Source organism: Eufriesea mexicana, unplaced genomic scaffold (assembly GCF_001483705.2).
Source record: "Eufriesea mexicana isolate 0111107269 unplaced genomic scaffold, ASM148370v2 scaffold3780, whole genome shotgun sequence".
Taxonomy (NCBI): Eukaryota; Metazoa; Arthropoda; class Insecta; order Hymenoptera; family Apidae; genus Eufriesea; species Eufriesea mexicana.
The window spans coordinates 452,948-468,515 of record NW_016911795.1 but is presented as its reverse complement, the minus strand read 5'-3'; the positions used below and the strand labels follow the sequence as shown (position 1 = coordinate 468,515).

Here is a 15,568-nt window from a genome sequence, read left to right as displayed (position 1 = left end):
GAGGAGAAGAGAAGAGGTTTGAGGAACTTGGGTCTAAACTTGAGTTTTACGTAGTGTAGAGAATTGGCAAACTTCAGTCCAGGTGTTGGGAGACCTGGATTCGGTCAAATTTAGGTACAGTGTACCTTAGGATCAGAGCAGTGTAGTTTCCATGGAACAGAGGTCCAGGGTAATCTGGGTATTGGGAGTCTAGGTACAGAGGGATGTAGATTCGATGCAATCCATGTGTCGTAGGACCGTGATAGACTTCATTATGATTGTACCTGAACTGTAGTAGAGGTGAACACTGTGCACCCAGACTGCACGGAATTTAGCCTAGGATGAACTAGGTTCCGCAGCACTTAGTCTCCATTATGATTGTACCTAAACTATCATAGATGTGAACACTGTGCACCTAGACTTCACGGAATTTAGCCTAGGATGAGCTACGTTCCTCAACACTTAGACAATCCATTATGATTATACCTAAACTATAATAGATGTGAACACTGTGCACCTAGACTTCACGGAATTTAGCCTAGGATGAGCTACGTTCCTCAACACTTAGACAATCCATTATGATTATACCTGAACTAAGTGTTGCTCAATAATTAGCCTATCTCATCCTAGCCTAAGTTCCGTGCAGTCTAGATGCAGTGTTCACATCTACTACAGTCCAAATCTCGTTACACCTAGATTTAATACAGTAACAGAACGAATAGCCCTAATTTACTGTAAATGTTATGGAACGCAGATTCGATACGGTCTACAATGTAGCCTAAGTTTACTGCAGTCTAGTTCTGAGCTCTGAATGCATTCCAAGTACAGTACAACCCAGAATCTTGGCAATTTAGGTCTCATAGAACGTAAGATGACTATAATCCAAGTTCACGAAAGCCTTTTCCTAGTTCCACCTAATTTATTTTTAAAACCGGCTCATAATTCTCAAACCAGGTGAAGATCTCTTGCTAAAATGCTGTTTCTTTGTACTTCCAAACATCTCGCGGACATTCCTGACGGTAGATCCAGTTGGTAGTTCTGAAACGAGCTGTAGCAGTCCGTAGCCGCATTCGTGAGGCTACCTACACGAACAGGCCCCGAGGGACCGACCGGTCTGGCCATATTAGTCCACAGAGGCCACGAGGAGGCTGACGTCACCAAGGGTCGCGTTCTCCTGCTGCGTCGACATAACGTCCTAGACGTTTCTCATCTATGGTGCCCCGTGACACACACCGTTCCGTCGTTTTCCAAAGATCTGCTCGATTTTAGCGAGCACAGAAGACTGGTCACGTTTGAGTGGTTCCTTAACTGGGCAGCCATGGTAGGTGACTCAAGGAGAGACCTTGTCGAGTAAGGCTGACCTCATTCTAATTGGAGAAGTAGGTTAACCATGGAATTCCGTTGGTCTAGCGAAACTGGAAATAGTTGCTCGTTCTTTTGACATTCCTCTGCTAAACGGACCATCGATGGGCCGAAAATGGCCAACGTTTGCGGAGGAAAAATTGCTCGGTCACTTTATGGCAGCACGATTCATCGATCCTAGGTCGTTGCGAGTTCTAATAGCCAGATATAAGTACCGGGAATGAAAAACATGGCAGCCGGCTTCCCGAGCAGCGGAAGGCGTAAGGTCGACGACAGGAAAATCGACCAGCAAATCGAACGGTATTCAGAGGGTACGAACCTCGCCGCGTGGAATTTCTCGTCGACTTCCGGCTGCTTGCAACAAAGTTACGAAGACGTGACCGGCCGATTAAATCGTCGTCGTCTGCTGGTCTCTTTATGGCAGCGTTCTACGTGTCATCCTCTAATGACTTTCTGTTAACATCATTGCGTAAGTCCGATATCGTCGCGGCACATGAGAATCGAGCTTAAGACCCAGAGAACACCTTTTTCCTTGCCTTTGTCACATGTTTCCGCGGTAGAATCGGTGTCTTTCGTCATACCTGTGTTATAATACGCATAAATTAGCATTTCTGATCCCTAACTAGAGAGTGCATTCCAAAACGATCATTTTTACTTGCTAGCTTTACAGAGCTTTTAAATTACCTTGATACACGTTCAGCAAATGTGCCAAAATGGCCTATTTCTGCGACCTTCGATCCCCAAAAATGACCTATCATCTATCAGCAGTCAGAGCCAGCTGGTAACAACGTTAACCAAAATTTTTCGCAAATATTTGCCAACTTGTCGAAATTTCGCCGATTACTAGCCTCACTAACCCACTCTCGGGTCCTCAGCCTCGACTCGATAATTGCTCCCCACTTAGACAGTGACCCTAAAATCCACGGAGTCGCCTAGAATCGTCGTTTTCCCTCTCGGGATCAGCCTTCGCCATAGAACAGGGATACCGATCGACTGCTCAGGCTGCGAGGCCTGCCTGAGGACAGTGCACGTGCAGGTTTGCACGGCTGAAATGCCAGCGCGAGGCCCTTGCATGGGACTGATCGTTGAAACAAACGCTGGAGGTGTCGCAAAGACTTGGTCTCGAAGGCTGACCAAGGCCGGGTTCCGCAAGAGTTGGTCAAAGGAAGATGAAGTTGGATGATCTGCTGATAGAGAACCGTTTGACCTTTGGAAAAAGTCACGCGAGTTGGTCGAAACGCAGCTGTCCGAGCGTAATTTCCATTCGGTGTCACGCGTCGAGCCTTGCATTACGCTGCAAAAACGGGCACAATCTCGCTATATCCGCGTGGTCGTCCGAGATTTCCATTTCCTTTGTCCTCGTCTTTCCTATTTACATTTTCCCGCCGCACTCGACCATCGCGACAGTTGGTAACCGAACGTTGGATCGTCTTCTCTACGAAGGTGGAGAGAAGAAGATAGAGGGAGACGGCAAGGAAAGGAAGTTGGAAGGAAAAACGAGGGATATCGACCGATGAGGAGAGGGAACGATAGCATTAATATTAATGCGAGACGGTGAGCGCCAATCGAATTATGTATACGGAGTTACATGGGCTTGTTTACTCTAGGCCGTGTCTAACGAATCGATTCGTTAGGTCTTGGAAGCTTGTGGAAGGCGGCTTTAAGTACGCTCACCGGATGAACGAGTCTGGCGTTACTACCGAGGTGTACTAATCGCTCCGATGGCTTATCGCTTTCATGCCAGAGAGGTTGCCCGAAGACGGGCTAAGTGGCTAAGTCCGAATGACGATTATGGCAACCGTGATGTGTCACGGGTAGTTAGGGGCTTTTGCAGGATCGTTGATCAATGGTGGCAACTTGGAGACTCGGAACTGGTTCTATGAGAGCTTTTGTGGAGTCAGGAGTGATGGAATTATCAATTTCCAATTGGAGAGAGTGGAGAGGGTGAAGAAGGTTGTTTTGATGAATGCGGAGTATAAGGATTCGGGTACCAAAGAGTCAATGGATCTAAATCCTGAGAATAATACCAGGGAGAGTCCAAGGTGTATTCAATTTAGGTAGTTCAGAGTCCAAACTCTGTTGGGTCATGGTGTCAAAGAGCCAATAAATGTGTTCTTAGAATAGCATACTGAATTGGGGTACCATAGAATCCAAGGTCTGTTGAGCTTGGGTACTCCAGAGTCCAAACTTTGTTGGACCATGGTGTCAAAGAGCCAGTGAATCTAGGTGCTGAGAAATCCAGGCTATATTAATCTCATACCCTTAGATACCCTGAATTTAGGTACCATAGAATCCACGGTCTGTTGGATCTAAGTACTCCAGAGTCTAAACTTGGTTGAATCGTGGTGTCAAAGAGCCAATGAATCTGGGTCCTGAGAAATCTAAACTGTACAAATCTCATACCCTTCGATACCCTAAACTTAGATACCATAGAATCCAAGGTCTGTTGAACCTAGGTACCCCAGAGTCCAAACTTGTGCCTAAGCCTCATAGTATAGGAACTTTGTTGAACTATGTTTCCGTAGAATACAAACTGTACCGAACCTAGATGCTTTAGACTATTGCTTTAGCTACTGGATTCTCTTGACCTAGGTGTTGCATAGCTCAAGCACTGCCATAGAATCCAAACTCTGTTAAACTTAGACTCCAGTAAAGAGAAACCCTATCTACGAAGCCTAAATACCACAGCATTTGTTCACCACCGAACCCAGGTGTCGTTGAACGTAAAATCTAGACATCTGCATGTGAAACTCAGCTGCGTTCAGCTTGCACCACGCCCTGCATCAACGAGATCGATCATCGAATTCCATGTACGTTCCGTGAATCGGCGGCAAGGCGAAGTCAAAGCAATCGTGCCTCTCGTATCGGCGATATTAATTTCTTAGAATCGTTCATATCTCATGTCAATGAAATCGGGTCGAAAAAAAGGGAACGAAAAACGAGAGCGTTCGCCGGTTCCTCAGTCGAGCTACCGGTCGGGCCAGTCGATGCAAAAGGAGAGGCTCGAGGCTTCTGAAACGCGTCGCTGTTATCTGAATCGCGAAATCAGCGATGTTTGTGAACTGAGATAATATTTTCGAAATTGTCAATTATCAATCGATATTTTCTTAAACAATAATAACACCGTGGTTAATTCTCATTTCTGTGTCACCCTTATTCGAGATTGGTTCATCGGTGAACCAGTAGAGACTTCGCTGAAGGATAACGACGAATTTCCGCCATTTTCCAGAGCCAGGATTGGTCCATAGGGGATGCTGCGCAGATGTGCTACCCTGTCATCTCCACGGAACGAGAACAGTGCTCTGATTGGATCAACATCCCCAGTCTAGAGGGTTGTTACTTCCCTCTCTTTCAACCGATACCTGAACATGGTGTGTCCTCCATTTTATAAACTTCCATATCTTCTCCTATAAATTCTTCCATACTTTATTCTAGAATCAAAATTTCACATTTAACTAACAATCCATCCTTTTTCAAATTTTGTTTATGAAAATTCAATAAAATCATTCTGTTTTCTTAAAATCGAATTACCAAACTTCTCTCCCTTTTTAAGATCTGTAAAAATTCCCCAAAAAGGAGAAGATAGGTTAGTCTTGAAAAATTTACTATTCACTTAGCGTGTATTAAACTAATGCTTGGTTAATTGTAAAAATTTTAGGAGTGATCGAGGACGAATCAGCGACTGCCAGGTTGAAAATCCTGATCACTAGGGGTTGGAATTGATCGTCGGAGCCTGAACAGGGGTAGACGCAGAGATTGAGAGACGACGACTGCGCAGGATTTCTCTCTCGATGCGGCGTGTGTCGCGGCGGCGGTTGGCCAACCCTTGAGGGCAGCAGAGGGTGGCAGAGGGTGCGGTCTCTGGTCGTAATCAATACCGGTGTCGGCTGGCCTCGCTCTCCACCGTTCTCTCGCCACCCACGCGAAATCCTGCAGACACCGGCTGCCACGCCACGAATTTTTCTTCTTGTCGTCACCGACCGCCGCCCCCGTTATCGGCTTTTGTCGTCGCGTCGTTGCCGTGACGGCCTCCACCCTCTTCCCTCTTGTCGCCAAGTGCGGATCGTTGTCGAGGGATGGCATAACGAGATACGTCGTTCCGTTAATATCGCAATTTCAATTTCCACGAATTGCTTTATTTCTGCCTGTTCAGTACACCTGTGATACAGCGAGCAGCAGGATGTCGCGGACCACTGCGCCACTAAATTTAAGTCCCGTGAAATTTAGCTGTCTCCTAAGTTGAATTCGCCGAATCTTGGCATCACAGTGTCCAAATTTTGTTTAGTTCTGGCGTCAATGTATCCAAATTTCCCTGAATCTTGGCACCAGCGAAGCTGTTAGACTCTTGAGACTTCAAATTCTATTAAACGAGTGGGCCAAGACGCCATCAGATTCAGTCTTTAGTGTAATCAGTAACCAGTGAACTTGAGTATCTGCGTCCAAAATTTTCCTCTTCTAGACACCTTTAAATTCGAATTAAATTTCAATTATAAGGGCTACACTAGTCGAATTTTGTAATAAAATCAATGTGATATGAATTCACATTGGGTATTCTAAAATTCACCTGTGAAGTAATTTTGATACAAGACACAGGTTTTTAATTAAGAATTGTAAATATTGTTTAGCAATAAATACGCGTTGCTCTTTCGTGTAGAGCTCCATTTTTAATAATCCTGAACTGTTAGCAATTAGGCTGTCTTTCTTCCTTCCCTGGCAACACTTTACCACACAAATGGTATCAAATTAAAATCTTGCGTGAATTTTGGAACACCCGTACATACATAATTGTCACAGTCCTTCAGGCATTCTCCAAACTGCAAATTGCGATATATAAAGTTTTCAAAAAAATTCCTCCTTTGTAAAAGGTCACGGTTTGTTAAACAGCGTGTTTGTATAGGAAGTAGGTCCTATAGCTAGCGTCGAATCAATCTGATGGCCACAGAGCGACCCCCACTACTCGCCTTAGTTCCACCTCCTATTTCTCCAGCACTCGATCATTCAAATAAACGTGTCTAGCGTTCGTGGTATACACATCAGCTTGAAGGAGATTCAGTGCACTTACATTGTCTATAAATACGCCAGACGAAGTTAGTTGCAGAAATAAGAGAAACGCGAACGGGCCACGGGTGTTGATTCTCCTCGAGGGCGCTTCCTGAAAGGCGAGCCGTTAATTGCATAAATGATTCTCACGGGAGGATCGTAATTATACCGCGGCGCATTCCTTGGCCACAGCTCCGGAGGCAGCGAGCGTAAACGTAGATGCGTGAGAGTGCGTACACGCGAAACTCGGCCGCGTGTTGCTTAAATCATTAATTAGTGCCGCACGCGCTACGCTGCACCGTTGAAAACTAGAATTTCGCACGGACCGTGCGTATAAATGCTGCCGCGATGATTAACCGTTGAATAATTGCGCGATTCTTCGCTGTTAGCTGTATCGTTGGGTCGTGCAGCGTTACCTTATTCCGTCTTGAGCGACGGGTAGAGTTACATGCTTGATGTGCGTATGTCATGTCCCGTTTCCTCTGTCTTAACCTCAAATTATACAACAATTTTTTCGGTTGATATATGATCGATTCGAATGTTTAAGTTTTATTCGAGTTCAAGTATTATTACTGACGAATAAAGTTACAAACCTAGTGGAAATCGTGTCCCATTCTTGCCTCTCCTAACCTCAATTTAATACGGCTATTCTCCTTATAGTACTATCTTGCTTAATTTCGTTGAATGTGGATAAGTTAGTGCAGAGAGATTTGATTAATTTGTATTCCATTTTTCAATTCTAACCTTAATTTGGGAGAAGAAATTTTTGTGACAGAATTTAGATTAGTTTGATTCATTGAATTTCATTCGGGTCGAAATGTTGTTATGGAGGAATAAGTTTCGAAATATAGTGGATACGGTTACTTCCTGGAGTAAACGTGGCGCATGTTCGTGACGAAGGTAACGGCAATGGCGTCCAAATTTCTAACGAGTCATGCCGCTTCACGAGGATGCAGCGTAGGCTTGCCCGCGATCGTCGCCGTTACTCTCCCTCTGGTGAATCTTCGTTTCTTTTTATTCCACGCGCTAAATGCGTATTCTGTTTATTCCTTACGAGTAGGAGTTAATTTTATTGTAAACAGGCTGACAGTGAAATATGCGGTGGTGCGGCGTTGCCAAATAAACGGTGCTCACAGAAAACGCTCGAAATTCTGCGGTAAGCGGTTCGGATGAAAGTGGGAAAAATATGTCGCGACACATCGAGACACATCCTTTGGGTGTTCTTGCTGTTACCGCTCGAGAATTCTTGCTTTCGAATTTTCGAAATATCAGCAACGCCATATTGTATGTAAAAATGTCTACGCATGTTCTACCGCGAGAATTGCTCTTTACCAACGGCGCAAAAATGATTTCTTGCATACATATTTGCTCTACCTTATGTATTATTAAGTGTCTCTTTATTTTTACTCTTTTTATCACAGCTACTTTTTATTCCGTATAATATTCGCACATGTCATCGTCGATTTGCATTGGTGACACTTTCAAGGCGGACTCTCGTATTGACATTCGAATGCATTTCGCATCGTGGCTACGTGCAATTCTCTGCGACGCATCTCCGTGATTATTCCGTCGTAGCGACACACCACGCTTCATTGAGGTTGCACAATCTACTGGCGCCTCCCGTCAACAAAATACCAGGTTGATGAGAATGTACACCTACATATCGCGGGTTACGGACCGACCAAATCGCTCAATAGAACAGTTCTATTCGCTGGTTGATTAAATTAAATCGATTAAAAGTTTCATTTCGAGTGTGTTTATTTTTCTTTTTGTTTCTTTCTGTTGAAAACTTTAGTTTTGATGTCGAAGAAGAAATTAAGCTTGATCTTGGAACAAAATACAAAGGATAAGAGAATATATATTTATATAATGTATCTGTTATCCATATTTTGCTATGTTTTTACTATAAAAATACCGTTTGTATAATTTTACCGATCGTGGTACTTTAGCATATGAAAATAAAGTAGAGATTTGAAAAAAAAGTTTAAACGTTCGTCGGTAAAGATGTTCGATGATATCTACTGTATCGATATTTAACAAAGGAGTTAAGAGACACATGGAAGAAAATCGATAGAGGGCGGGCAGGTTTAAATGACTGCCGTGGCTTTCAGAACCTGTCGACAGAGTTTTTATTTCGCGTATTTCGCGACTGAAGTAATCGAAGGGTCGTAATGTCAGAAATTCGACGAGAATCATCGAGTGTGTGTAATGTCAGCTATAAGTGACGCATTAGCGCTTTCCGCGGCGCGTTCTTCACGCGAAACGATGCCAAGAGGATAAATTATGCCTCGAAAAGAGAACACGTAAGTGTCCATTAGCCAGCTTCTAACCTCGACCAGTTTATTAGCAAGATTTTCTCTTCTCCTCGCGTCTTTTTCTACGGAACAAGAATGAACAAATGTGCTTACATTTTAAAAAAAATTAACGGTCCGCTCGTTAACGTGGACGTCTTCTCAGCAAAGCGAAAACATGGGAGCGAGACAGAAGAAAACGTATGAACGCTTACTTCAAAACTCTGGCAGACCTTCTGCCACCGCATCAGGAGGGCCGCAAACGCAACAAAGTCGATATCCTGATTCACGCATCGAAGTATATCAAAGACCTCCATAGCCGCACAGAGGAGTTATTCTCTGCTCATGCTTCAGAAGCACATAGTAAGTGCATTAATTTAACAGTGATTGTAATGGTTAACATTTTTTTTTCTTTCTTCAATCTTCTACGTATATTTGATTATAGAAGAAGAATTGGCTCGTCTTAAAAAACTTGTAACCCAACTTTTCTCTCGTACGCAATTGTTGTCCACTCTTTTGCGAGAGGCTGGTATTTCTGTGCCAGCAGAACCAGCTCTTGAAAAGATATCCCCCCTGAAATGGTCGAACAAAATTAATGTAGAGGATGCAGAAAAGTATTTCAGCAAAATAGAAGAGAGTAAGAATGCTAATATGTGTAAATAGTGAATAAAAAATGGTTTTGTTAGGTTTTCTTTGTAAAATTTGTTTATTATAGTAAAAAATTCTGAAAGCAAGAGGGAAAAGTCTGCAGAACTGAAAGTGCCTTCTAAGAGAAAATCAGTTAATTCTTCCCATTCGTCTAACAAAAAGTCAGTGGAGAATAATGATGTTTCTAAGGATGTGAATAGTTCTATAGAGAATCAGGAGAATCAGGTAAACTCTGCAAATAGCAATGATGACAACTCAGATGCTACAGGCAATGTATCAGACACAGGATCCAAAGAACCAGAATGTCCAACAAACACAAGTAAATGTTTCTTCTTAATTTCAATTGTATAACTTATTCTAAGCCCGATCATATCTCTTATCATTTTGTTAATTAGGTTCTGATGCAGTAGTCAGTTGTCCAGTAAATAGCAAAGCTAATAACGGTAGGTCTGAAAAATGTAGTTGTAAATCAAAACTATTTACAATATTAATTTATATCATAAATTATTATTTTAGCATTACAGAAAGTAGAATCTCAAAAAAAAGTGAAGAGGAAAGTAAAGAAAAAGGAGGAGAAAAAATCATTAACGCAGTGTATAAATAATTCTGTGACTAGTCTGACCCCAAATACCCTCATATTATCTGGTGGTAAATTAATGCCTTTGGTAACTCCAATGGCTTCAAACATAATTGTAAATACGCAGCAACAGCCAACGAACCCAATAATTCTCGGTAACGGCCAACAAAATCAAATGATCGTAATGCAACCTTTAACGAATCGTGTACAAAATCCAGTTGTTTCCATTTGTAATCAAGCTGTGATTAATACAGTTCAAAAGGTCACGCTCAATACTGTTCCTAGTATTCGTGCGAATATGGTAGTAGATTCACAAAATTGGGCATCCAATGTGAAGAATATAATCAATGCGACCAAAATTGGCGGTCACAAAGGCATTTTGCCCAAGGGTAAGGAAGTTACGAAAACAACGATGACGTACAAAGTTCCTATTCCAGCGGTTCATAAGGAGAAAGCAGAAAAATCTAAAGAACATGGATCTAAAAAAGATACAGAGGTTAAATCGAAAGTCAACAAAAATCATGCAAAAAATTCTAAAAATCAACAGTTAACGGAAACTAATGAAGAAAAAACTGAAAAAGAAAAGGTTACTAAAAATAGTGAAGATATAAATTGTACCCAGAAGGTTTTGCTTAAACGTCCTGCAAGTACAGAAACTGGATCTGTGGATGAACCTGGTGATAAAAAACGAAAGTCAAATGAAAATGATGAACATAGCCCAGCGAGTGCTCACTCGGTACCGGTATCGAAGTCTGATTTTGCTGTGACTTGTAAATCTATCGAAAGTTTGAAGCACGTAATAGAAAAAATTGGTGAGGACGCGAATGATGAACAAGATGATAGTCATCCTCTGCCTCAGTTAGAGGAAAATACTGAAACAAACGTAGAATGTTCTGTTCTGTTAGATACTAGTACTAATCAGGAAGATGTTTCTGATTCTTTAAAATCAGTGGATGTTTTGACATCAGATAGTATTCAGACTGAGGGAAATGGAAGTCAGGACATACCAGTTTCAGATACATCTCCAGTCACATTCTCAGATGAACATTTAAAATCTTCTAATGAAAATGTTTCAGTATCTCCTGAAACTGACTTCAACATTCCTGTAGACAGTACTCTGACAAAGTCAAGTAGTAGTGTGGATTGCCCTAATTCCAAGACATCTTTGACACAAGTAGAAGAGGTAGTGGAAGATTCTGTGAGATCTACAAAAATGAAGGAAGTGTGTAATCTTGACACAGACTTTGACAATCTTTTACAGGTGGCACCTAAAGAGCCAGAAGTTGTCGAAGGTACAACCAACTTAGAAAGCAATAAGATTATTTTGAATCTAGATACAAATACTACAACGACTTTGAAACCAGAAACTAGTGCTGTGGTTCAGACTTCAGATATCACAACAACATCATCGTCACTGCTCCCGGTTAGCATAGTAGAGGATGAAACCAAGCTAGTGAAAACATCAAAGGACGAAGTGTCAAAGTCGTCACTGTCATATAACACAGAAAATTCTTTTGTACCTATTGGCAATAGAGCTGATGGTCTTCATTCCGATCTTTCAAATGATATATTTGCATCTCTTCAAGTTCCTTCTAGCTCGAATAATCCAGAATCTATATCTCCTACTGCAGCATTCCTAATGGCTTTTCCATTGGTATCATCTCTAAATGGTAAAACAGAGGTCTTAGAGGAGGAAATGAAAGAAGACTTCAAGTACCATAGTCAAACTCCACCCATGCTTCTACAAATTGGTGCAATGGAGCCTAATAGCTTTAAGTTAAAGACAGCATCTCCACCTCATTCCATTGCTGAAAAACGTTTAAAGGTGACGTGTGAAGAGAAAAAGGCTATCAGTCCTCCCGTGAGTGAAACGGTGACCACGAATATGGTTTCCGTGGAATGTACTACGACCACGAAAGCCTTGCCTAAGGTTGTAAACGACGAACCACTCAGGGAGCCTTATAAGATTGTTCAAAGTGTATTGACACCACCTTTAGAAAAGTCTGTATCTTCTAGTTCTTTTTCCCACGCGAATCTATATTCTATTTCAAGTGCTTCAGGCACAACGTCAATCACTAGTACCTCAGAAACGGGAGAAAATTGTCAGAGCCAACTCGTAACAAATCTAAGAAATCCAATTACAAATGCTACTAATGAAAATGTTGTTGTTTCTCAAATTAATACAGTTTCCATATCAAATAAGGTAAATCCAAACAGTTGTCCTGTACAGGCTTCGACTTGTGACACTAATGTTCGATATAGCACCTCTCAGGATTTTCTATCGAGTTACTCAACAATTGTCGAGAATAATCTAACTACTCTTCAACAGAATTCAAACACTTGTACCAGTTCAACCATTCAGGAAACGAATCCACCTGGATTGAATCAAAATGTCGTTCCTGTAGTGTCTCAAGCACCTCTGATTCCTCATTTGAGTAATACCAATACATCTACAAATGCGTCGTCATTGCCTTTACAAACTATACAAATGGATTACACATCTCAGATGAAAGACAAAGAATCTCATAGTTCTCGTGTCGCTTACGGAGTTCATGGTAAGGATCCTCTAATGGATTCTAATATCGTTCCCAATAATCGTCTAAATTATACTGGTCACATAGATAGAGTTCTCCCCACTTCTTCTCAAAATAGCAGGAATATTCAATGCAGTCTAAGGATTCAATTCTGCCAATTCTCTCTTCTCAAGCTATGCAGACTGTCTATGAGACACAGCCTAAAGATAGTCATGTTTTAACAACTCAGCAAAATACTCTTCAGAGTTACACAGTTCATGAAAAAGATCATATTATTCAGACTACTCATAACGATTATACCGTGGATCAGAATAAAAATCTACCTCGGAAGGATTCATATTCCACAGGAAGTAGTAATGCCACTACATCCAACAGGAATCAAAACTATCCCGCAAAAGATCAACTATCGAACTCGTCTGAAAATCATTTCCAACGCAGTTATTCGAAAATTAATAAAGAATCTGATTCTTCAGGGAATAATGTTGTAGATCAGGATTCAAAGTTGAATGACGTTTTGAGATCAAAGGCTCAAGAACCGCAGGATCATAGACGCGATACTAATTATAACTCCTCAAAGAAGATGGACATTGATCCATTTACTCAAACATTTTCCTATGGAGTAAAAGAATCTATGAATGCCCAGGCTGAACAGGGTGTACTAAATCAAAATACTGATAACATATATCAAGGTAAAAGAGAAGAAGCTCAAAGTTATTCTTATCCTAATAAGGACACGAAGAAAATTAATACTAGTTCATCTAATAATATGAATAACAAATCTCTCATTCAGAATAATCCTGTTTCGCGTTATTCGCAACAGTCGACATCTTTTGTAGCTACGTCCAATTATGAGCAAAGTACGGTTACAGAAAATCATGCAAAATCAACGACTACTGTTGCTCATAATTCTTCCAATTTTAGTATTTTGTCGTGGACGACTTTGTCCCCTGTTGGTGGAGGGAATAATAATAATTTGGTGCAGTTTGAGCAAGGACCAAGTCAAACGGATAATACCGAAGCAAAGACAATATGTGAAAATTACAATTATGTACCCCTCCATAAGGAAAACCCAAACTTCTCTAACGTATTGACTAATGATGTTTATTCTGTAAACTCTACCATGGCTAACATGGATAAATCGAGGATGAAATCGGGAATGGAAACACAGAAGCAGCCCTTCGTGGATCCTTCTAAATCCAGGAATATTCAGACTAATGTTCCTTCATCTGGTAAGCAAAATCGTATGCAGAACCAGACATCTTCCAACAACAATGATTACACCAAGTTTAGCACAGAGAATAAAAACAAAACTAAATATAGCATGGAATCAGAATATATTCAGAACGAATATTCCGGAATGGAACAGCAATCGCAGCAGCAACAACAACATGGACCAAAGACTCATCAATCTATGACGACGAAGCAGGACAAAACAGTCTACCCAATGTCTAATTACGATCCTCAAGTAAATTTCGATTTACCCGAAGTTACCTCACAAATGAAATACTCTGTCGAGACTTATGCAAGTTCGAATTTTAAGTATGCTGACAAATCTCAGCAGCAGAGTCAGAATAAGTATCAGCCTCTGGTTCAAGGGCAGATTCCTTCTCTGCAACACGACAGTGTCACTTACAATAATGATGGGAAACATGGACAACAACAAAGTGCAACGAAATCAAAAGGAAATCAGCAACAGCATGCAATTAGGGCACCAGTAAATTGGATGATGACCCCAGAAATCAAACATAATGCTAACATTGCTGATATCATTTTACCACCTATTGGGAAGGAGCTCGAATTTTGTCAGAACAATTTGTTTGCTCAAACACCATCCTACAATCAAGGAACGCCGAATCAATTTTATAATAATTATGATGTTGCAGCTCATAGTTTCTCTAATTTACCAGTTCTGCAAAGTGAACCAAAAAGGACTTCGGAAGTGTTTTACTCGGAGGAACAACCATTCCCTTGGTCTCCTACAAAAACTAGCCTTCACGTTGAGCAGGCTCAACCAGTAAAAGGTCTAGACCAACATATCGTTCCCTCCAGTCTTCCAACTTTGGTCGGTGACTTAGATTTAGGTACTAATATACCCGAGAAACAGAACTTTTTATTTAGCCAAGTACCTTCGAGGGTTCCGTCGGATCAAAATAAAGATCCAATCAAAGATAAAGAAGGAAATGTTACAGGGCGTGATTTTCATACTGTATTGAATAATCAGACTGTTCAGCATCCAACCGCGGGATCATCTTTCCTTTCTGTAAGTCAGTTGGTGGAACACGAGAAAGCTGAGAAATCTCATCAACAGCATCATCAACAGCATCACCACCATCATCATCACCACCACCATCATGCTCACCAGCATCAACAGCAGCAGCAGCAACAACAGCAACAACAGGCTAGGAAGCATCAAAGGAAAAGCAATGCTAGTCCCAGAGGAAATAGTAAAAGGCAGATGGATATCCGAAAACAAGCTTCGGGTAATGATCAGTTGCATCAACGGCACGAAGAGCAAAAATCATCTGGGCACACGTTTTCTGAGCAAGGATATCAACAACAGCAACAACAACAGCAACAACAACAGAAATATCAACAGAATAATGTTCATTGGAGAAGCAGGAATTGTAAAAGCAATTACACTGCCGAGGCATTGATAGGAACTAACAGTAGCGTTCATGATACCAATCAAGATAAACATGCTTCGATTAAGTTCTCCACAAATTATTCACAAAACAAATTCCAAACAAGCTTGTCTACAGCTGATACAGTCATGCCCCTTAATTATTTCTCAAACACGGATGATGGAAGTGGTTATGGGCAAATGGTGAATCAAAATTTTAATTCATACACATATTCGTCTAACACTAACATTTATCCCACTTCAAACTTTATAACCAGTATATCGAATACACCTAGCAGCTACATGATGCCATTGCACGATAATACAGACTACATGGAAGCTAATGCCTTCCTTTTGTCAAATGTAACAGTTGCCTCGACTACCTCTTCGTCATCCTCATCTACCGTGACCACCTCTACTTCAAATGTAAATACAAATGCAAAAAATCATCAGCACTATGGAAAGCATCAGAATTGCGATAAAAGATCGTACCCGACAAACGCAAAGAAGGGAAAGA

General features: G+C 41.3%; 1 protein-coding gene across 1 annotated transcript in view; it reads left to right on the top strand.

Moving 5' to 3' along the window:
* Positions 1 to 8,512: 8,512 nt before the first annotated feature.
* Positions 8,513 to 15,568, top strand: part of LOC108551319 (uncharacterized) — an 8,009-nt gene continuing 953 nt past the window's right edge. The window contains 7 exon segments of the mRNA XM_017905453.1: positions 8,513 to 8,684; positions 8,839 to 9,035; positions 9,118 to 9,309; positions 9,388 to 9,639; positions 9,716 to 9,763; positions 9,837 to 12,545; positions 12,548 to 15,561. Coding sequence (XP_017760942.1) covers positions 8,665 to 8,684; positions 8,839 to 9,035; positions 9,118 to 9,309; positions 9,388 to 9,639; positions 9,716 to 9,763; positions 9,837 to 12,545; positions 12,548 to 15,561 — 6,432 coding nt within the window. The 5' untranslated portion in view covers positions 8,513 to 8,664.